This window comes from Carcharodon carcharias, chromosome 33 (assembly GCF_017639515.1).
Source record: "Carcharodon carcharias isolate sCarCar2 chromosome 33, sCarCar2.pri, whole genome shotgun sequence".
In the NCBI taxonomy this organism is placed as follows: Eukaryota; Metazoa; Chordata; class Chondrichthyes; order Lamniformes; family Lamnidae; genus Carcharodon; species Carcharodon carcharias.
The window spans coordinates 20,887,547-20,909,822 of NC_054499.1; the positions used below are offsets into that span (position 1 = coordinate 20,887,547).

Here is a 22,276-nt window from a genome sequence, read left to right on the forward strand (position 1 = left end):
TGAATCTCTGGGTTTTCAGAACTTTTACCGATCTGCGGGTGCAGTCTCATTCCAAAAGCCAAATTAAATACTGAGTCCCTGGGGTTTCTCCTCTTAGATGGAGACTAAACATCAGATTGTGTCAATGTGCTATAGGGGAGTTACCTGAATCTGTTATTAGGGACAGTGACTGAGCACTGGGACAGATATGCGCTGGAATACAACTGGCTGCAAGGTACACTAGTTAAAGTTCTGATTTGACCCTTTTTAGAGCATCACATCTTATCCTACAATGCATATCTCCGGAAGTAGAGATCATCTTTAATGCCGACCAAGCTGGTTTCTGTAAGGAACATGTGATTAAGTTCTGGCAGTCACCACTAGCATCGAAAATAGTCTCCAAACGAACCTGAAGACATGCATAGTGCTGCTGGATCTCTCAGCTGCCTATGATATTGTGTGGCACAATGGTCTGCTCCTAAAGCTGTCCAGAGTGCTTCCAACCTGGGCCAGGACAAATGTTGAAGCATTCCTTCACAACAGATGATTCAGAGTATACTTTGGCCCCTTGCCCAAAGCACATGGAGAAGACAGGCCAACGGACTACCACAGGGCTCAGTGCTAGCCCAAACCTGTTCGACAAACATAAAAATGCCAACAACTATGTCCCGCAAGTCCAACTATGCTGACAATATCTATAATGCCATCCAAGCTTCATCCTTCTGCACTCTGGGCCAGACCCTTAATGAAGACATTACAAAGTTGATGGACTATTGCAGGACATGGCGTTTCACGTTGAATCCCTCTAAAACTATATCCAGTGTAATCCACCTCCACCAAAAATGCCAGTGCCAAAAAGAATTGCATATCTATATGGATGGCCAGAGACTGAAGCATGATCCCAACCCAACATACTTGGGAGTCACTCGAGATACGACTCTGTTGTCATGTAGAGATATTAATGTCTATAATATTATTGGAAATTATTTTTTAAAATATAATTCTAGTGGGTATCTGTGTCTAGGTGTGTATCTGTGTGTGTCTTAATTGGATTAAAGCCAGCTAGTCTGGGTGCTTTGATGTATAATAGTTTTGAGATGTTAATTGGGTGAACAATAAGGAGAACAGTAAGGTAAAGTGTTAATTTGCATTTGTTGGGTAAAGTCTTGCACCTAGCTAGAAGAAGCCAATTAAAGTGTTTATTTTTTCAACTTACTAATAAAATTGGTGCTATGAAAGGGATTTTATTGTTAGAAGAACTGAAGTTCAAAAGACCCAGTGATACAATGGAAAATTTACATTCAACGGGAAAGCTAGGTATATAAAGGAAGGAGTTTGTGTGTGTGTAAGGTAGAGGCATTTAAAACCTAACCAGCCTGTACGCCTCCAACCAATTTGCAAATCGTAATGTCAAATGTGCTTTGCCTGGTGTCTATTTAAAGTCTATGGGTTACTGTGCCTTCGTGGAGATTTAGCTGAGCAGTATTAAATTAGGGATTTGTTAAAAAAGTACAGTAGTAACTTGCAGCCATGTATATTTGTTTAAGTTGTTGTCAAATTAATAAATGTTTAATTTAGTTTCATCTAAAAACCACAAGACTCAGTGGTCTTGTTCCTACTGAATTCAAAGTCTGCATCTCAAAATTACAAATTGTAAAAATGGTTTATGACAGTTGTTTCAAGTTTCCCTCTGGGGTTTGAACAGCTCAGCCTTTACCATCAGCTGTGTCATAATACTTTCCTTTCAGGAATATCTGAAGAAAACAGCAGCAAATGTCAAAACCAGAAACAACCTCCTCAACAAACTTGCTGGATCCACATTGGCTGCTGTTGCCACAACATTCTGGACCTCAGCACCTGCACTATCATACTCCACAGCAGAGTATTTTGCCAGAGTCAGGCAAAGTTCATCACACACACACATCTTGTTGACACTCAACTGAATGCAACAATACGTATAATAACTGCACCCTCCGCTCAACACCCTTCCCCTATCCTCTTGAGCATCACTCCCCGACACATCCGCGATTGACGAAAACCCACAAGCTGGCTGAAACCATCTGTGCTGCACCTCATTTACCATTCCATAATGACCTTCCAACCCACCTACTGTCTCTGTCTTCCATCTCGGCGCCTCATATGGAGCTCCCTTCCTGAGCAAGATCTACCAGCACACATCCTTTGGATCAAGGAAGGGGAAGCATGGGAAATCACTAACAAGTTCTTTGTGACAAATCCCATCTGTTGTATGGCAGGCTTTGGACTACCATGGTGAAAGTGGCCCTTGATAAACAAGTTTAGGACAGGGCCGGACCCCTGTCCACTGCTGGAGTCTCAGTACAAACCTCTTATGCACTGGTGGAGGGACAAACAATGCTGCAAATTACCAAGGAGTGTCCCCTCTGTCGGCTAAGTGGCAGACTAATCACCTTAAACTCAGCAAATGAGGAGGCTATTATTTGGCTTTGGGGATTTGCGTTCTCTAAATAATAATAAAAGAGCACCGCTTGAGAATTTGGGTACTGCGCCTCAGGAAGGATCAACAAATCAGGTAAGTAAACCAATCTGTGGCATATTGCGAGTTAATGCTGAAACAAGAATTTAAAGTGGGTTAAACTTAAGGTTCCCATGTGGAATATTTTGGTATCTTCGGCATTATCGTGCATGCTATCTGAATCTAAATCAAATGAAAATAACAAACCAAAACTGATGAAGTTGCATAAACACAGTAATTTTTAGATTGGAAAGTACCCTCCTGAGTGTTAAATACCTCTATTCAAAAAGCAGATATTTCTGCTCCCGCAATAACTCTGAGGAGGATTGTCCTAATATTTTTGTTATAATTGGCATAGATGTAACTGGAGGCCTGTAAAATAGTTTGAAAAATACAGCATTCAGCATTACCAAAAAAAAATCATTTTCAGTCTCAAATAAACACAAAAACTTATTTTTCAGACATATTCTTGGCTCTGACAGATACGCGCACACCGTTCTGCACGTAAGTGTCTCTTTTGAAAATCTTGTCAATATAACCATTCTCACCCCTTAAGAAGCTGCAGTCGGTTGAATCAGCTTTTGATAGTACTGTGCAAATGGCAAACACACACAATGCCTCACTGATGTACACCCACTCCCAATACGTGGGTGTTAATCAGAGACCAGAATTTTATTTGCTTTTTTAATATAAAAAAAGCAAACATGACTGTCAATCCACAAAAAGGTTAACTTTACTTTCAAGTCAGCTCCTTGTTTAATTAAAAACATTAGTGGACATTAACTGTTGCAGACTGCCAGAACAAAGGGTCTCTCGTAAGTCTGCTCTGCAAGTCCTCGGAACATGTTTTACAGATGATGACCAACAATGCACAACTACTGAACCTGGAACTGGTTAAGAGTACAGTCATAATTACTGCACAGAACAAAATAAATGGTGTAATTCTTGTTCAACTGGATGAATGTTAGGGGTTGACCTCGAGGGTGTGTAGACTCACAGTGAATCATGCATTTCAATGTTGTGTTGCTTTTTGCAGTTATTCTTCCAGCCATAAACCACAAAAGCAGCAACAAAAAGAAATCAATCGGCTGTATAATCAATAAATAAACTTACTGTCTGACTGACTTAGATTTCTGTTTGAAGGTGCAGAATGGCTTTTCTTTTTAATTTCGCTTGACAGAACGTTGATTTTCTCTTTTTACCACAGGGATGGGGGAAGAGATTTGTACATTGAAATCAAAGGATGTCATTGCTTTTTTTTTATTTTGGTCTCAGTGTAATCATCAAGCAATCCCTGGCCTGGTACAATGTCGCTCATTTATTCTAAATTGAGAAGCCAAGAGAGGAAGGTTCCCAGTCCATGGTACAGAGCACCATCACAGTTTGAAAACAGCGATGTGGGAGTTAGGTGGTGGTGCGGCGATGCCAAGTTTAGATTTTCAAACCTGAGTGTCACAGGAAAGAAAGAAATGATAGAGGGAGGTAAGGAGGTAATAGTTTGGGCTGCTGGAAAAGAGCTGAGTTAGGGGTTTTGTGATGAATCTTGACGTCAAAAGAACAAGGAAGTGGGGAGCAGGAACAGCATGTAGGATTACATACTGGCTGCTTAGCAGGAATGAAGGGGTTCAGAGAAGCACTCACCACGGTAGCATCGATGTTGAAAGTGAAAGGATTGTCACAAGGAGAGAGGCTGGCAGTTGGAAACGAGAGGGGAATAGATTTTAGCAAATTACAAGCTTTATCTTCAATCCTGTCCAAAAGTGAGTGATGCAAATGCTAAAAACTGGCTCCCTAGATATGAAAGCAAATCTCAAACAAGGCTTCGATTTTGAGCGTTAATGGATGCAAAGGAAAGGGAAGAGTTCGGCACAGGAGAAAGTATAGTTTCATAGAGAAGGAGTTGGCAATGGAAATGTCGAAGCTCCATTTGAGATTTCAGGGGGAAATGAGAAGTAGAAAGAGGACAGATGAAAGAGGGCAAAAAATGCCAAAGAAAATGTGGAACTGCATCTTGGATATTCTGAATGGACCTGTAACTTCATCTCAGCAAAGTACACCTGCTATATCAGTGTACATTTTCCCATTTCACATCTCAGCTATAATTGCTGAGCAAGACCCACCTATGTATGGGCAGAGAGATTTAGGGGAGGTTGGGGTGGAGAAAGGCTCTGCCACCAATGCTTGGAGGGAGGTGAGACAAGAAACCAGCAGCACAAGATACAGAGCTACAATGTGAGATAGAGTGAGATAAGAGTACGAAAAGATCTGTAAATGAGGAATTTGAATTCAGTGTATTGGGGAATGGAAAGCCAGTGGAGTTGACAGAGTCCGCACGCTGCCTTTTAAGTTCAAGCTGCAACTAATATAAATTGAACATATAAAATCTTAGTACATAGTCGCTTCCAAAAGTAGCTCAATCAGTTATACAGATTTCCCACATGGATACTTGCATTCAACTGATAAAAGGAAAGATGTAAATTTTATGTAGTATCATTCATGACCCGAGGAGGCCCAAGGAACTTTACAATCAATCAAGTACTTTGAAATGCGATCACGGTTATAATGTGGGAAACATGGCAGCTAATTTAAGCACAATAATGATTAGATAATTTGTTTCAATGATGGTCGAGAGAAACAGTGGCCAGGACATCGTGCAAAATTCCCCTGCTCCTCTTCAACAGAGTGCCATGAAATCTTTTTGTCATGAGAACAGACAAGGTCTCAGTTTGACATCTCATCCTAAAGACAGAAGCTCTTGACAGTGCAGCAATCCCTCTGCACTCCACTGAAGAGTCAGCCTAAATTTTGTGCTCAGTTCGTTGGAGTGGGACTTGAACCCACAACCTGTGACTGTGCTACCCACTTAACCATTGCTGACACTCTTAAAATGATGCTGTCTGTGGAGAGATCTACCTACAGAATTGTGTGCTTTCAAATGAAAATGCACAGTACAATTAGGCTGACAGTAGAAGATGGATTTGATTTTTGGAAGGGGGCTGATGGAAGGGGACAATAATAGCAGTGGAAGTTAAAATCCACAGAGGCCCAGCATGATAAACATTTAGTCTGCTGCGGCACCTCCGTATCTTTTGTGGTGACGGTGGTTACATTTCACGCAGGGAGTCTGAGTTGCTGTGGCTACATGCACTTTTACATGAATGCTACAGTCTAGAGATATCAATAGTGATGATAGAGGCTTCAACTTTCTTTCCATCACCTGGCAGGAATCTTTCCACTCTTATCACCTGCCACTGGCGTGTGTTGGAAGGATTTGCAGGTTGATACTCAACATGTCTGGCCACATTATGATTGCACCTTCCTTGACCATCAAGTCCTGGGGTGGGACTCTAACCTAGAGTTTCTGGCTCGGGGCAGGGACACCACCACCGCACCACAAGATCTCGCTCATCTTTTGAGCAGGGCTGAAAATACACAGGGTCATCATGCAAATTATCCCTAAAAAGCTCCAAAATAGCCCACAAAAGTTCAAAGGAGAGGTAAAAACATCAAAATATTGAGAGAAGCCACCCCTATCCAGGTATAGCGAGGTTAACCTGTATTCTACTGGTGCGTTTTCATTTTAGCGCAGTTTGTCAATTAGGGAACTTACCTGAAAGCACTACTTCCATTTTCACTTTAGTGTGGTCCTGTCCATACACTCGCAGGCCCTCCCAGATACCTCCTAATTGGCACCCTTCTCACTCCCTCCTGCTAGTTGTCCCTCTCCTGAGCACTCGCTCACAGTGACGGTTCGGGTGAAGAATGGCAAGAGAGTTAGAGAGAAGACAATGACTAGGAAGCAGCAAGAGTGTTGGCAAGCAGGAGGGCTTTGGGGGGGCTGGCGAGCTGGATGGAATCGGGAGGATGGGCGAGCAGGAAGCAGTAAGAAGACAGTCGAGCAGGAGGTTAGTACAAATAGTAGTAAGTAGTAATAGTAGAGATCTGGAAAGATACTGATTGATTGTTACTTTTACTTTACTGTGCAACTATACTAGTGCAAATAAGTCTGGCTAGTATCAGAGTTTGCACAATGATGAACTTGAATTTTTCATCAGGAATAAAAGACTTAATAAGTAATCTGTTTGGTATTTTGCTATCTTAGCTAAAAGAATTTTAAAAAGGAGTTAATGGAAATGCAAAAGGAGCACCCAAAAACCCCAAATTAAACCCCAAAATTAAAAAGCAGTCTTAAGGAAAATTAAACTAGGCAGTTTTTTTTCCCTCAAAAAGAGCGCTCAGAAAAAAATATATTTTGAGCCCTTCTTTTGTAGCTTAGTGAGGTGTCTTTTTCCTTTCTAGAACAGCTTCCCACATGAACCAGTTGCATCCGGTTCCTTTTGAGCAATAATTTCTTATAGGTATGGGTACTCAAAAGCTGAACAGGATAAGCTACTGGGGGATCTGAACATTCTTGGCAATGGGGCTGGCAGGTGAAATTCACGGAGAGAAAAGTGCTTCACACGAGGACAAAAATAAAACGTAGGAAGTGACTATTACTTAAAGAAAATAGCGTGTATACAAACTAAAAGATCAGGGTCACGGGGTGGGGGGTGTCCAGTCTGACAATACACTGAATCTATTGCAGAAATGTCCCATGGCAGTGAACAAAGCAAATGAGATCTTGGGGTGAACTGAAGGGCCAGCAGTGAGCCACAAGAGTGGGGTAATCTATCCATTTCATGAATGCTTGGTGTGCCCACACTCAGGGCACTGTACAGTTTCAGTCACCATTTCACAAAATGGATATTGCAACTACTGAAAGGATACAGCAAGGGCAGAGAAAAGTGGCCCAATCTATCAATTCTTTCCTGATATATAAACTCACATTTCTGGTATCATCCTTGTAAATCCTCGCTGCACTGTCTTCATTACCTCTATATCATTTTTTTATTAATTTGGTGATCAGAACTGCATGTAGTACTCAAAGTGTACCCTAACCAAGGTTTGATACAAGGTTCAGTAGAACTTCCTGACTTTCAGTTCTATCCCTCGAGAAATAAAGCCTAGTGATTGATTTGTTTTGTTCATGGGCTTGCTAACCTGTGGCACAAGGTTTAGTAATTGGTGTATTTGTACTCCGAGGTCCCTTTGTTCCTCTACCCCACCTATACTCACACCATCCAAGTAACAAGTGACCTCCCCATTTTTCCCACCAAAATGTACTACCTCACATTTATCGATGTTGAACTTCATTTGCCAATCTGCAAGTTTCTTAATTTTCCTTCTGTAATTTGTTGCAGTCCTCAGTATTGACTATCCCCCACCTGCTACCACCCACCTCTCTCCCCACACAATTTCGTGTCATCTGCAGGTTTAGAAATTAGGCTTTTGATTCAAAGGTCCAAATCGTTAATGTAAATTGTGAATAGCAGTGGTCCCAGCACTGGAAGGCCACTTCTCACCATCTGCCACGCTGAATAATGACCCTTTACTCCCACTCTCTGTTTTCAACTGGAAGCCAACTAGCAATCGATTTGGCCACTTGTCCCCTGACTTCACATTCTTCCACCTTATTCACTAACCTATTGTGGAGCATCTTATCAAAAGACTTTGAAAACCCAGATAAATTACTTCTACTGCATTACCATCAACAACTCTGTTACCTCCTCAAAAAATGATCGGTCAAGGTTCTCTCTTTTGAAATCCATGTTGAATATTCATCATTATATTTCACATTTCTAAATATTCTTCTATTCTCTCCTTTAGTAAGAATTCCACTATTTCCTTTACCACTGAGATTAGGCTGACTGGTCTATAAATCCCTGGATACATTTTTTCCCCTTCTTAAATACAGGAATTACATTAGCGATCCACCAGTCCTCTGGTACTACACCTTTTCTAACAAATTATTAAATATGAATAGTAATGCCTCTGCTCTCTCTTTCCTAGAATCTCAAAATACGTGGATACAATCCATCCAGACCAGGGGGATTTATCTTCTTTAAGATTGTTTAGTTTATTCAATACATGCCTAATTTAAATGCACTTACCTCATTACTCATCTAATCACTCAATGTCATGTCTACCTGTTCTATCTGCCTGGTAAATACCTAAGTTAAATGTTTACTCAATATTTCTGCCATCTTTCTAGCATCTTCTTGGCATTATCCTGTCCAGCCCTTAATTGCTCCATTCCCAACAGAGGTCCTATTTTTATTGATTTATCTGGAAAATAATTTACCATATTATGTTCCTTGATGAGTTCATAGTTCCTCGTTGCCTTCCTCATTCTTTTTTTTACTTCTTTCCTAATCTCATTGTATTCCCTCTAATCATTCACTCCTTGCTGATTAGATTACAGAGGGCGATTATGAAATCTGGACAATTTCTCACTGCAATACTAAGGGACAGAAAGCAGAGATTAGTGGTGAACAGCTATTTTTCAGATTGGCAGGAAGTAGAAGTGGTGCCCCCAAGGTTGATATTAGGATGACTGTTTTTACATATATATATATATATATATATATATATATACACATATATATACATATATATTTATGAATAATTTTCATACTTAGGACAAATCATGGGGCTTAATTTCAAAGCTTGCAGATAACATGAAATTGGAAATGTAGTGAGGAAGATGGTGACAATCTTCAGGGTGGTAAAATAGGCAGACACATTGCTGATAAAATTTAACGCTGAGAAGTGTGAAGTGATTCATTTCGGTAGATGAGGTGAGCCGATATGAATCAATTGGTACAATCTATAGTGGGTGCAGCAACAGAGTGAGATCAAGAGGTTACATACACAACTCTTTGGAGGTTGCAGGGCAAGCTGAGAAGACGGGAGGGGAGATGAAGGAAAAAAGGGAAATTGGATAAATACTAGAAGGGAAAGAAATTGCAGATCTATGGGGAAAGAGCAATGGAGTTAGACGAATTGGATAGCTTGTTCAAAGAGCTGACACAAGCATGAAGGGCTGAACGGCCTCCTTCTGAGATGTCTTATTCTGAGTCTAAGAACAAGAAGGTTGAAAGGGAGCATAATTGCTCTTTTTTGGATGGTAAAGGGACTATGATTATGTCTCCGAAGACAAGCTATTTCACCTCACCTTGTACAGGACAGCAGAAGGGGGGAAAATTCAAAACTGATCTGCAGAAACATTATTTATTTCAGTGGCTGAGTGGTCAGTTTTTGGAACAGATTCCCAGATAGTACTGATTCATTCAAACGCAAGATGATAGGTTTCTTTCATAAAATATGAATTTGGGATACAGTACAAGTAAACATGATGGATCTTACGCTGTTATCATCTAGCAATTCCCATTATAAGGTTTTTAAAAATGTTCCTCAAAATCGTTCAAAGAAATTTAAAAATAAATATCACACTCAGTATGCAGCAAAATTCGAAAAAGTTTTGCCCAAAGCTGCTTGGAGAGATAACAGAAATGACAGACCATTATTTATCTAATTGGCATAATCAAAGACTCTCCATACCTCAGTGACGTCCATAACTTTGATGGCTGCAAGCTGCCCCGTTTTGACATGTCGACCCTGGATGAAGGGAAAAAATAGACATTAATTTTTCTGCTTTACAAAAACGTTCTAGAATGAACTAGCTGTACAATATAGTAGCTGAGCCTACCCTGTGAAAAGGAACATTTTTCCTATATTGTTTGCCAACAGTCACCAAAAACCTGATTAATGCAGAGGGAGAACCTCATGAGCACATGTGGATGGGACACAGAGCTACTGGAAAACAACTGTCCATTGACACCACTGAGTCAGCCAATGGGCTGGAGGTGAAGTGGAACTTGCACAGGACTCAGCCAGCAGTCTATGTTATAGCCAACAGTCCACGGAATCTACTTAAAGAGTCTCTTCTGAACAGAAGGAAACAGAACTCATGACTGAAACGATAGCAGCATTTCCCAATAAAAGCAGGGTGGTCTCTCCAGCAAATTTCAGCAAGAGAAGAGTAGTTACATAATACAACCTGGGTACATAAAATTGATCCCAGTCACTTGCAGCAAAGCAGTCGTTCAGCAAGACTGACTGGGGAATTATCAAACCCAATCATTTTCACTCTGACTGGGAATAATGGTGTCAATGTACGTTGGCGGAAAATAATTCCGGTTTAATTGAGGACAGTTTCACGACCATGTACTTGTATTTACACAAACACAGTTAAGCAGGTATCACAGAGTGTAAAGTTCATCACCCAACCAGATCCGCACAAATCCAGTTCACTAGCTCAATATAGCTACTCTGGCAAACACAGGATATTATTTGAACAAAAGCCAGTTTAAGATTCACACACCTAATAGAGTACAATTATTCAGTTGTAATAGCAAGAAAAGGTCTAGGATGGGTGCACTCCACCACCAACCTCCCCTTCTGCTTTCAAACATAAGAGTATGTAAACATGAAAGCACATCCACTGCAGCTGATTTTATGATAGCTCCTAAATTAAGTAAGTCCTTTTCAATTCTGCCCATGCAGAACACTTTGACGGAACTGTCACATATAATTTTGCTACTCATTTTTGCTTTTCAAATTTTGGGAGCTGCCACAAATGACAAGTCTGATCTTCATGAGCAAATTAGAGTACATGAAGAATGTCTCTCTCTTCCGTTCCCTCTCCCTCCTCCCAACTAATCATCAAACCTCAAGAGTAGACTGCTTACGTGTGGAACCTGCACTGCTGTTGGATTAAACCTTTCACTGGATCATAGCCATGGAGGTCAGAGTTTTTATTTCCCCTTTGAGAAGCTAAGGCGCCAAGTGCAGCGAAAGTACCAAGGTTAAAAAGGAGACAGTCATTAACTGACAACAGTCTTGCCTTTTAAAAGTCTTAAGCTTGTAGGAGGAATAAAGGGCCGAGGGTGGGAAGGAGTTCCAGTTTTGGGTTCTTGGAACAGTGACGAGTTAGGAGCAGCAAACTGTCCACTGATTTCAATTCAGCAGATGCAGGAAAGAGAAACACTGTGTAAATGGGATGCTTCAGCTCAAAAGGGACAAGCAGAGGAGAACCAACCAGAAATGTCAATCAGGTGTGCCCAAATGAAAGTAACTGCTGCAAATTAATATGCAAGAATTTCACTTAATGAAGATACAAGCAATACGATGACTGGGGCTTCTGTGAATTTTGAGGACGAGTGTGAAATTTTCATTGTAAGTTCATGAACTGTAGTGATAAACCTCAACAGTACAATTATAGGTTTTGAATTTCTAAACATGGGTTTACGTCAGGAGAAAGGGCTTCAAGTAATATAAGACTACGGTAAAGCATTGTGCTTACAGGAGACAGTAGTGGAGGGACGTAATTTAAACAGAATATTATACAGCTTTCAAAAACTAGTTCTTTTTTTAAAAAAATAGTATAATGGTACGAATATGAGATACTTAATGGTGCACTTCTATTAAAAAAGATTATTCCATCTGCCCAACTTATTGCACCACCCAAATCAGGATCTTGAATGTTTGAAAAATCTTTCACATTGCTATTTTTAAGATTATTTCAATTTCTAATCTTGTCCCTGGTTCACCAAAAATATCTCAAATGAATTCCAAAGGCGAGATTAGAGTGAGTGCTCTTGACAAGGCAGCATTGCACTGTGCGGCACCAAGGAAACATTACAAAAAATCTGAAGTCGCGAGGGATTAGGGAGAATAATCTCCAGCAACTGTCGTCATATCGCCTACAACACTCAAGACGTGAGACTGAATTCAGAACAAAGCACTTCACTTGACTCGCAGTCTATCCACCAGCTATTCACTCCAACATCAACGTATTATGGCTGCATGTTGTATGATCCACAAAATTCAGTGCAGCAATCCGCCAAGGCTTCTTTGGCAACACCTTCCAAATTCTCAAGCTCCACGACCTAGAAGAACAAGAGTCGCAACTCCACGGAATGCCATCACATACATTTGTCATCTACATAATCTGACTGTTCCAATGCTGTCCTGGCTGGCCTCCTATCACACAGCACTTAGAAACCATTGATATTGTGGTATCAGGAGCCCTCAGCATTCAGCAGAGACCAGTCTCTTTCCTCCTGCATCCTTCTCATCCTGACACTTTTACAGCAGTCAATTTACATGCATGAAAGACACCAATATATGCTGTATAGACAGTGACCTGCATATGACTAAGTTTAAGAAAACCAGAATGCCACTTAACATAATGCCAGTACCTGAAATATTTGGCAGATATTATTTGCGCTGGTATCTTTATTAGAACAAGGGCGCTTTATTTACTAACAGGGATTGAAGAAGGTAGACAGTAAGTAGGCCAATTCATCACAGTGCACTGGTTATGAGGCTGCCACACAGCTATCATAGGGATACAAAGGCAAACTCTGGCTCCGAGAGACATACAGGTCTTATGGGCCTTCATATGGCACCTAATCAAAGAATGCAACATTTTACCCATCATAGTAATGTGCTAATGTCTTAACTTAAATCAGTAACTGTACACAATGAATCTCATAATTGTACAGAAGTGTAATCACACACTGGTAGTAAAATCCACGTTTGCTAGTTGGTGACGGGGCAAGGGTCATTTCCTGATCTCTACCACTCCTGTGAAGCCAAATAACCTGTTACTATTCACCATTTAAATTCCCAGATGAAGAACAGCATCTTCGGCATGACTGAGGCTGAGATCAATTTAAAACTTCAAAATGGAGTTTGATAATTTTTTTTTACATAAGCTTAGTGAGGCTGACGGAACCAGGTCAGGTTGATGCAGATCAGCTATGATCAAACTGAATGGTGGAACTATCAACATTCTCAATATCCTGAGGGTTACCATTGTCCAGAAACTGAACTGGGCCAGCCAGATAAATGCTGTGCCTACAAGAGCAGGTCAGAGGCTGGCACTTCTGTGGCAAGTAACTCACCTCCTGGCTCCCCAAATCCTGTCTGATATCTCCAAGGCACAAGTCAGGCAAGTGATGGAATACACTTAAGAGGCTTGACGCCATCCAGAACAAAGCAGCCCACTTGATTGGCACTCCATCCATCACCTCCAACATCCACTCTCTCTACCACCGACACACAGTGGCAGCAGTGTGTGTCATCTACAAGATGCACTACAGCAACTCAGCAAGGCTCCTCCGACAGCATTTTCCAAAGCTGTGACCTCTACCACCTAGAAAGACAAGGGCAGCAGATGCATGGGAACACCACCAGCTGGGGGTTCCCCTCCAAACCACAAACAATCCTGGCTTGGAAATATATTGCTGTTCCTTCGCTATCACTGGGTTAAAATTCTGGAACACCCTTCCTAACAGCACTGTAGGCGTACCTATACCACACAGACTGCAGTGGTTCAAGGTGGCGGCTCACCACCACCTTAACAGAAATTAGGGATGGGCAATGAATGCTGGCCCAGCCAGCAATACCCAAATCACTTGAAAGAGTAAAAGCAACAGGCTTGATGGGTGGAATGGCCAATATTCTGATGAAATTGAAAGAACTGAAGGAAGGGCAATGGATGAATCGGAAAACTAGCACTTGGGTAATGTGTCTTATCTTTTCCCCCATAAGTCCCAAAGCACTTCAAACCCAATAGATCACATTTAAAATGGAGTCAGTTTTGTTAAGTAGGCAAAGTACCAGCAGGTTGCTGGTACCTATAGGCCCTTATCCTAGGACAAAAGGAAAAAATTGAAGAGAAATGAAGAAAATTATGCTAGGGAAAGCCAGCTCCAACCCTAAACAGTTCACACAAAAAAGACCTGCACAGTTCAGGGTCAGACGCCGTCAATGAGCTCACTGATATTGTTTGGCCATTGACAATTGTCCAGGTCTCCTGCAGGCTGCGGACAGAGAGAATTTAGAGTAGTTTAGACAGACTGCAAGGAAGAACAATTTTTAATGGGGCCCTGTCTGTCACCAGTTTTAATGGGACTCGTAAATACATTTCTGTCGCACACTGATGTGGTAAGGCTGTGACAGTATCATGCAGAAACCAATTTCTTGCTCAGTACTATAAGAGTGAAAGTCAATCTCAATGCCAAATAATTGGTGAGCAGTCCCCATCAAGCCACACATTCCTTGCTCCTTCACTCAGGGGCTGATGACTTGATTTTGAAGACAGCTGGGCAGAGCAGTGCGGTGAGGCTACTTTTCCAACACCCGATCCTTAAACATACAAGACATGAATGACAATTTGTGCTTCAAATCAAATTGGTTATTGCTGGGACTCGGCCTTCTTCTTCAATAAGAGTGCATGGAACAGCCCACAACATGGGTATATTGCACGTGGGTGCAAGATTAATGGGTGTTTTTGTTTTAAAGTAGGTCGCTGGTATATTCAAAGCTGGTTAAACTAAAAATAATTCTACTGTACTGAGCAATTAGAAGGTAATAGCTGTTCCAAGCATGATTGGAGATTTACCAAATCTTAATATCAGGCTGCTAACACTGATTACAGTACCTCCAGAATGTACTCACAAGGCAAACTAATGCATGTACTGGGGTCATTTTGTAAGATTAAAAATAAACTAGCTGGGAGTGGGACAAGAGGAGAGGAAACGTAATAAAATGAAACAGGCAAAGTAGGGCTAATATGACAATGAGCATTCTTATCTTCATAATTCAAGCAGATTTGATATCTCATTTTCAAAATTAAGCTGTGTTATGCACCATCGGGAACTGGTCTTCCTATTACTGTTATACAAACTCATTTATGCAAACTCATGTTCAGTGACATGCCTGAATGGGTGGTGCATTTTCCAGTAAATGTGGCTTTGTGTGACTGCAAAGAAGGAAATTAGCAACAATAATGCAGAAGGAATGATTTTGTGCATCAAATAACATGAAATAACATCAAGATTACTGAAAGAAAGAAGATTTTGCATTTATGTAGCACCTTTCGCCACCTTAGGACATCCCAAAGCACTTTACAGCCAATGTAGACATTGTTGTAAGGTAAAAAATGCAGCAGCCAATTTTGCACACAACAAGCTCCCACAAACAGCAATGTGATAATGACTAGATAAACTGTTTTTGTGATGTTTAGTTGAGGGATAAATATTGGCCAGATGCCAAGGAAAATGACCCTTTTCCTTTAATAGTGCCAAGGCTTTCAATCCACCTGAGAGGGTAGATGTGTCTCGGTTTAACATTGCATCCAAAGGATGATACCACTGACAATGCAGCACTCCCTCAGTACTGCACTGGGAAAGCAATATAGATTATGTGCTCCAGCCTTGAGTGTGATTTTTGAATCCTTCACGTTCTGACTCAGCACTTACACACTGAAATACCAACATAGCTGAAATATTTGGAAAACAATCTGATCATCTGATCAAATTGATCAAGCACAAAGACAGCAGCTCATGACTGAGTGCAGCTAGTCACAGTGTAAGAACTTGGAAATTTGATGATTTAAGGGAATTTGGTGCAGTGAGGCAGGACGGAAACAGGTGATTGGTTGGTGAGTATTTTGCTCATTTCTCTTTCAAAACACAATTCTTTAGTATCTGTAAGATTTCATTAGTAGTAGTAAGGTTTACTAGCAGTAGTATAGCTCATTGGGAATGGTAGGGTTTATTAATTATAAACTAATCATGAAAATTAAAAATCAGCTAACGCATAATAAAGATGATAAGGCACATGATGTGTTGCAGCTGCAGAACATGGAAGTTCCTGGACACCAGTGTGAACCAGGGCAAACACATCTGGATTAAGGGTCAGTGGCTTGTGGGGCTTCAGCTCAGAGTCACCAAGTTGGAGGCCAAGCTGCAGACACTGAGATGTTTCAGGGAGGGGGAAAGTTACCTGGACACTTTATTCCAGGAGATGGTCACACCTCTTAAGTTAGGGTCTTCTGATTTGATCAGTGTTCAGGGGCAGGAGGATGTGACAGCAAGTGAGGCAGGTAAGGGAATCAGGGAGGAAGAAGTGGAGGAGCCTCAGCCCTTGCAATTGTCCAATTGGTTTGAGCTTCCTGCAGTTTGTGGGGCCGAAAGCGGGGGCTGCAGGGCGGATGGGCAAACTGAACATGTTACTGTGGGAAGCCATTCAAGTGGGGGGAGTTAATAGGAATGCAATGGTAGTAAGGGATGGTTTGATCAGGGGGGCTAACACTGTTCCCTGCAGCTAAGAGTGAGTCCAAACGACTGTGTTGCCTGCCCGGTGCCAGGGTTCTGGAAATCTGCCAGGGCTGGAGGGGAATTTGCAATGGGAGGGGGAGGATCCAGTTGTCATGGCACGTTGGTACCAATGACATAGATAGGACTAGGAAAGAGGTTCTGCTTAGGGATCATGAGTAAATTGGCGTAGGCTAAATAAGGTTAGAGGTGAAAGCGTGGCACAAAGACTGGTGTGGGAGAAATGGGACTCGATTCATGGGTCACAGGTACCAGTACTGGGGAAAGTTTGGGCTATACCCCATTGGGATGGGCTTCACCTGAACTGTGCTGGGACTAGGGTTCTGGTGAGTTGTATAACTAGAGCGGTAGAGAGGGCTTTAAATTGAATTGTGGGGGGAAGGGATCATGTGAGAGATGCAGTAAATCAAAGGGAAACAATGAGGTACTAAAGCAGGGTAGCAATTTGGCTAATGAAAACCATAGGAAGTGTTAGAGAGTACAAACTTAAGAGTGTGCCAGCAGATAAGACTAGGGATTGCAAAAATGGTCAAAAGACAGTTAAAGGTTCTGTATCTGAATATGTGCAGCATTTGTAACAATATGAATTAATTGTTAGCACAGATAGAAATAAATATGTATGACCTGATAGCCAATACAGAGACATGGCTGCAGGATGACCAAGGCTGGGGCCTGGATATTGAATGGTATTTCACATTTCAAAAAGATAGGAAGCTAGGATAAGATGATGAGGCAGCTCTGTTAATTAAGGATGTCATTAGTTCATAGTGAGAGATGACCTTAGCTCAAAATAGCAAGATGTAAAATCAGTTTGGGTACAGATAAGAAACTGAAAAGATGAGATCACATGTGAGTGTAGTTTACAGTAGCTACACTTAGGACAGATTATACAGGAAGAAATAAATGGGGCGTGTAAGAAAGGGACCACAATAATCATGTATGACTTTAATCTACATGTAGATTGGATGAATCAGATTGGCAAAGGTAGCCTAGAAAGTGAGTTCAGGGTGTATGCAGGACAACAACTTACAGCAGTACATTCTTGAGCCAACTAGGGAGCAGGCTATTCTAGACCTGGTAAAGAGCAAGGAGATAGGACTAATCAATAACCTCATGGTAAATGAGCCTTTAAATGACAGTTCATAACATGATAGAATTTCATGTTCAGTTTGAAGGGGTGAAATGTGGGTCTAAGACTAGTGTTTTAAACCCCCTAAATAAATTATACGGGTATTAAGAGTATGAATGCAGAGCTAGCTAAAGTGAACTGGGAAACTAAAAGGTAGGATAGTAGAGATGCAGTGGCAGACTTTTAAGGAGATATTAAATAACTCACAGCAAAGATTTATCCCAGTAAGAAAGAAAGACTCTGAAAAGGATGCACCATTGATGGCTGAATAAAGGAAGATTGTATCAAATTGAAAGAAACACTGTATAAATCTGCAAAAACTTGTGGTAGGTCAGAAGATTAGTCTGATTTTAAGTACTAGCAAAGAATATTTTTTAAAAAATATGGAGAGTGTATGATAGAAAGGGGGAGATCTATGCTAGATCTGGTCTTGTGCAATGAGACAGGATCAATTAATGACCTCATAGTGAAGGCGCCCCTAAGTAGCAGAGATCATAAGATGCTTGAATTTCCCATTCAGATTAAGGGAGAGAGAAGTGGATCTAAGACTAGTGTTTTAAACTTAAAGAAGGGCATGAAGACAGAGCTGGCTGAAGTGAACTGGGGTATTAGGTTAAGGGCTAGGTCAGTGGAGATGCAGTAGCAGACATTTAAGGAGACATTTCAGAATACTCAGAAAAGATACATTCCAATGAGAAAAAAGGACTAAGTGAAGGGCACACCATTCATGGCTAATTCAGGAAGTTAAAAGATAGCATCAAATTGGAAGAAATTGTGAATAATTCCACAAAGATGAGTGGCAGGTCAGAAGATTGCCTAGAACATAAAGAACAGCAAAGAATGGATATAAGGTTAATGAGGGAAAAATTAGAGCACGGGAGAAAGCTAGCTAGAAATTGAAAAACGGAGTAAGAGTTTCTATAGGCATTTAAAAAGGAAGTGAGTATTGGTCCTCTAGAGAGTGAGAATGGAGAATTAATAATGGGAAATAAGGAAATTAAACAAATCAAACAAATATTTTGCATCTGTCTTCATTGTAGAGGATACAAATCACATCCTAGAAATAATTGTGAATCAGGAGGTGAAAGGGAGGGGTGGAAATTAAAACAATTAAAATCACCAGGGAAAGGGTACTAAGAAAATTATTAGAACTAAAAAGCTGACTAGTCCCCAGGTGTTATGGCCTAGCAGTTGCTAGAGCTGAGTTATTTAAAAATCCCAGAGAGTAACTTTAAACAAGTGATAACCTATATTTTTATTTTTGTATGTTTGAGGTGCAGCTCTAAATTCAGGAATCAGACCACCAGTTCTCGAGAGGCTTTATATCAAAATATATGAAACATTTAGTAATTTAAACAAATTAAATATGTACACAGGGCTACAAATTACTATCATAACTTTTAACAAATTCCCAACTAGTATCCATTAAGGCAACAGCAACCCATAAACTTTCAGCAGATACTACGCAAAGCATTTTACCTTAGAAATTCAAAATGAGGTTCCTTTCACTTTGGTTTCTGTGGGGAGAGTTGTAGGCTTACAGCTGCTTTGATCTTTCATTGCCTCTGTCCTGCACACACAAAACTGCTGTGTGTTCTACCTAGCACAGCTCACTGAGTGTAAATTCTCATCATATCACCAACCCTTTTAAACTGCACCTCTTCTAACAATAAAAACCCTTTCACAGTGCCACTTTTATTAGTAATATAAACATATTGCTTGGTCTCTGCTAGCTCAGTGCCAGATTTCACCCCCCTTCTTGAATGCTCTATTCAAAAAAATTCTAATGCACTCTAACCACAGTCATTGAGTCAGAGAGCTCTACAGCACAGAAAAAGGCCCTTCAGCCCATCGAGTCTGCGCTGGTCAAACAATTACCTAACTATTCTAATCCCATTTTCCAGCACTAGTCCCACTGCCTTGTATGCCATGGCATTCCAAGTGCACATCCAAATGCTGCTTAAAAGTTATGAGGGGTTCTGCCTCTACCACCCTTTCTGGCAGTGAGTCCAGACTCCCACCACCCTCTGGGTGAAAAAATTCTTCCTCACATCCCCTCTAAACCTCCTGTCCCTTATCTATGCCCCCTGGTTATTGATCCCTCTACCAAAGGGAAATGTTCCTTCCTGTCTACCCTATCTATGCCCCTCATAATTTTATATACATCAATCATGTCCCCCCCTCAAGCTCCTCTGCTCCAGGCAAAATAACTCCAGTCTATCCAATCTCTCCTCATAACTAAAACTCTCCAGCCCAGGCAACATCCTGGTAAATCTCCTCTGCACTCTCTCTAGTGCAATCACATCCTTCCTATAATGCAGATTCCAGAACTGCACGCAATACTCTAGCTGTGGCCTAACCAGTGTTTTATACACTTCCAGCATAACCTCCTTACTCTTATATTCTATGCCTCAGCTAATAAAGACAAGCATTCCATATGCCTTCTTAACCACCTTATCTACCTGACCCGCTACATTAAGGGACTGGTGGGCATGCAGATCAAGGTCCCTCTGATCCTCAGTACTTCCCAGGGTCCTACCATTCATCGTGTATTCCCGTGTCTTGTTTGTCCTGCCCAAGTGCATCACCTCACAATTATCCGGATTAAATTCCATTTGCCACTGATCAGCCCATCTATATCCTCCTGCAATCTAAGGCTATCCTCCTCACTATTTACCACCCCACCAATTTTCATGTCATCTGTGAGCTTACTGATCAAACCTCCTACATTCGTGGCTAAATCATTTATATGTACCACAAACAGCAAGGGACCCAACACTGAGTTGGAATCTCACTGAACACAGGCATCCAGTCACAAAAATACCCCTCGACCATCACCCTCTGCTTCCTGCCACTCAGCCAATTCTGGATCCAATTTGCCAAATTGTCTTGGATCCCATGGGCTCTTACCTTCGTTATCAGTCTCCCATGCGGGACCTTGTCAAAAGCCGTGCTGAAGTCCATGTAGACCACGTCAAACCCACTGCCCCCAACTACACACCTGGTCACCTCTTTGAAAAATTCAATCAAATTGGTCAGACATGACCTCCCCTTAACAAAAACATGCTGACTGTCCTTGATTAATCCCTGCCTCTCCAAGTGTAGATTAATTCTGCCCCTCAGAATTGCTTCCAATAGTTTCCCCACTGTTGAGTTTAGACTGACTGGCCTGTAGTTCCCTGGTTTATCCCTTCGTCCCTTCTTGAATAACGGTACCACATTGGCTGTCCTCCAGTCCTATGGCACCTCTCCTGTGGCTAGAGAGGTGTTGAAAATTATTGCCAGCACCCCTGCTATCTCCACCCTTGCCTCACTCAACAGCCTGCGATACATTTCATCTGGGTCTGGAGGTTTATCTACTTTTAAGCATGCCAGACCACTTAGAACCTTCTCCCTTTCTAAGCTAATTTCTTTAGTTATATCACAGTCCTTTTGCCTGATTTTCATACCCATGTCGTCCCTCTCGCTTGTGAACACTGACACAAAGTATTCATTTAAAACCTTACCTATGTCTTCCAGTTCCACACACAAATTACCACTATGGTCCTTCATGGGCCCTACTCTTTCCTTAGTTATCCTCTTACTCTTAATGCACTTGTAAAATAACTTTGGATTTTCCTTTATTTTACCTGCCAATGTTTCTTCATGCCCCCTTTTTGCTCTCCTAATTTCCTTTTTAAGTTCCCCCCTACACATTCTATACTTCTTTAGGGCTTCCGCTATTTTGAGCCCTCAGTATCCGCCATTAGCTTCCCTTTTTCTCTTTATCCAATCATCCAATCCTGTATATCCCTCGACATCCAGTGTTCCCTGGATATGTTGGTCCCACCCTTTGTCTTTACTGGGATATGCCGGCCTCTCTCTCTATTTCCTTCTTGAATGAGTCCCACTGCTCTGAAGCAGATTTACCTAAAAGTTGCTGCTCCCAGTCTACTCTGGCCAAATCACATCTGACCCTATTAAATTCTGCCTTCCCCCAATTTAGAACTCTGATTTCTGGCCCATCCTTGTCCTTTTCCATAACAACCTTGAATCTAATGGAGTTATGATCACTATCTGCAAAATGGTTCCCCACAGATACCTCTACCACTTGCCCAGCTTAATTCTCTGAAATTAAGTCCAGGACCGCCCCCTCTCTTGTAGGACCTTCTACGTACAGGCTTAAAAAGCTCTCCTGGATGCATTTTAAGAATTCCGCTCCCTCTAAACCTATCATACTATGACTAACCCAGTTAATGTTGGGGAAGTTGAAATCCCCCACTATTACTATCCTATTAATTTTACACTTCTCTGAAATTGCCTACATATCTGCTCTTCTATTACTCTCTGACTGTTTGGAGACCTACAGTACACTCCCAGCAATGCGATTGCTCCTTTTTTGTTTTTCAGGTCTACCCATATGACTTCATTTGAGGAGCCTTCTAAGGTGTCATCCCTCCTTACTGCTGCAATTGATTCCTTGATCAATATTGCGATAGCCCCTCCTCTTTTACCTCCTTCCCTGTCTCATCTGAAGACCCTATATCCTCTTTTATATCTCAAAACTAGCATACATCAATGCACTCAGGCTGGCTGGCATAAATCCAATTAAGACATAACCACAGA

At 41.3% G+C, this 22,276-nt stretch overlaps 1 protein-coding gene across 2 annotated transcripts in view; it reads right to left on the reverse strand.

The window, feature by feature from the left end:
* Window positions 1–22,276, reverse strand: part of LOC121272297 (misshapen-like kinase 1) — a 276,034-nt gene that overhangs the window by 134,920 nt on the left and 118,838 nt on the right. For both annotated transcript variants that reach the window (XM_041178877.1, XM_041178876.1), the window contains exon 3: window positions 9,914–9,970. In XM_041178877.1, coding sequence (XP_041034811.1) covers window positions 9,914–9,970 — 57 coding nt within the window. The remainder of the gene's footprint in view (window positions 1–9,913; window positions 9,971–22,276) is intronic.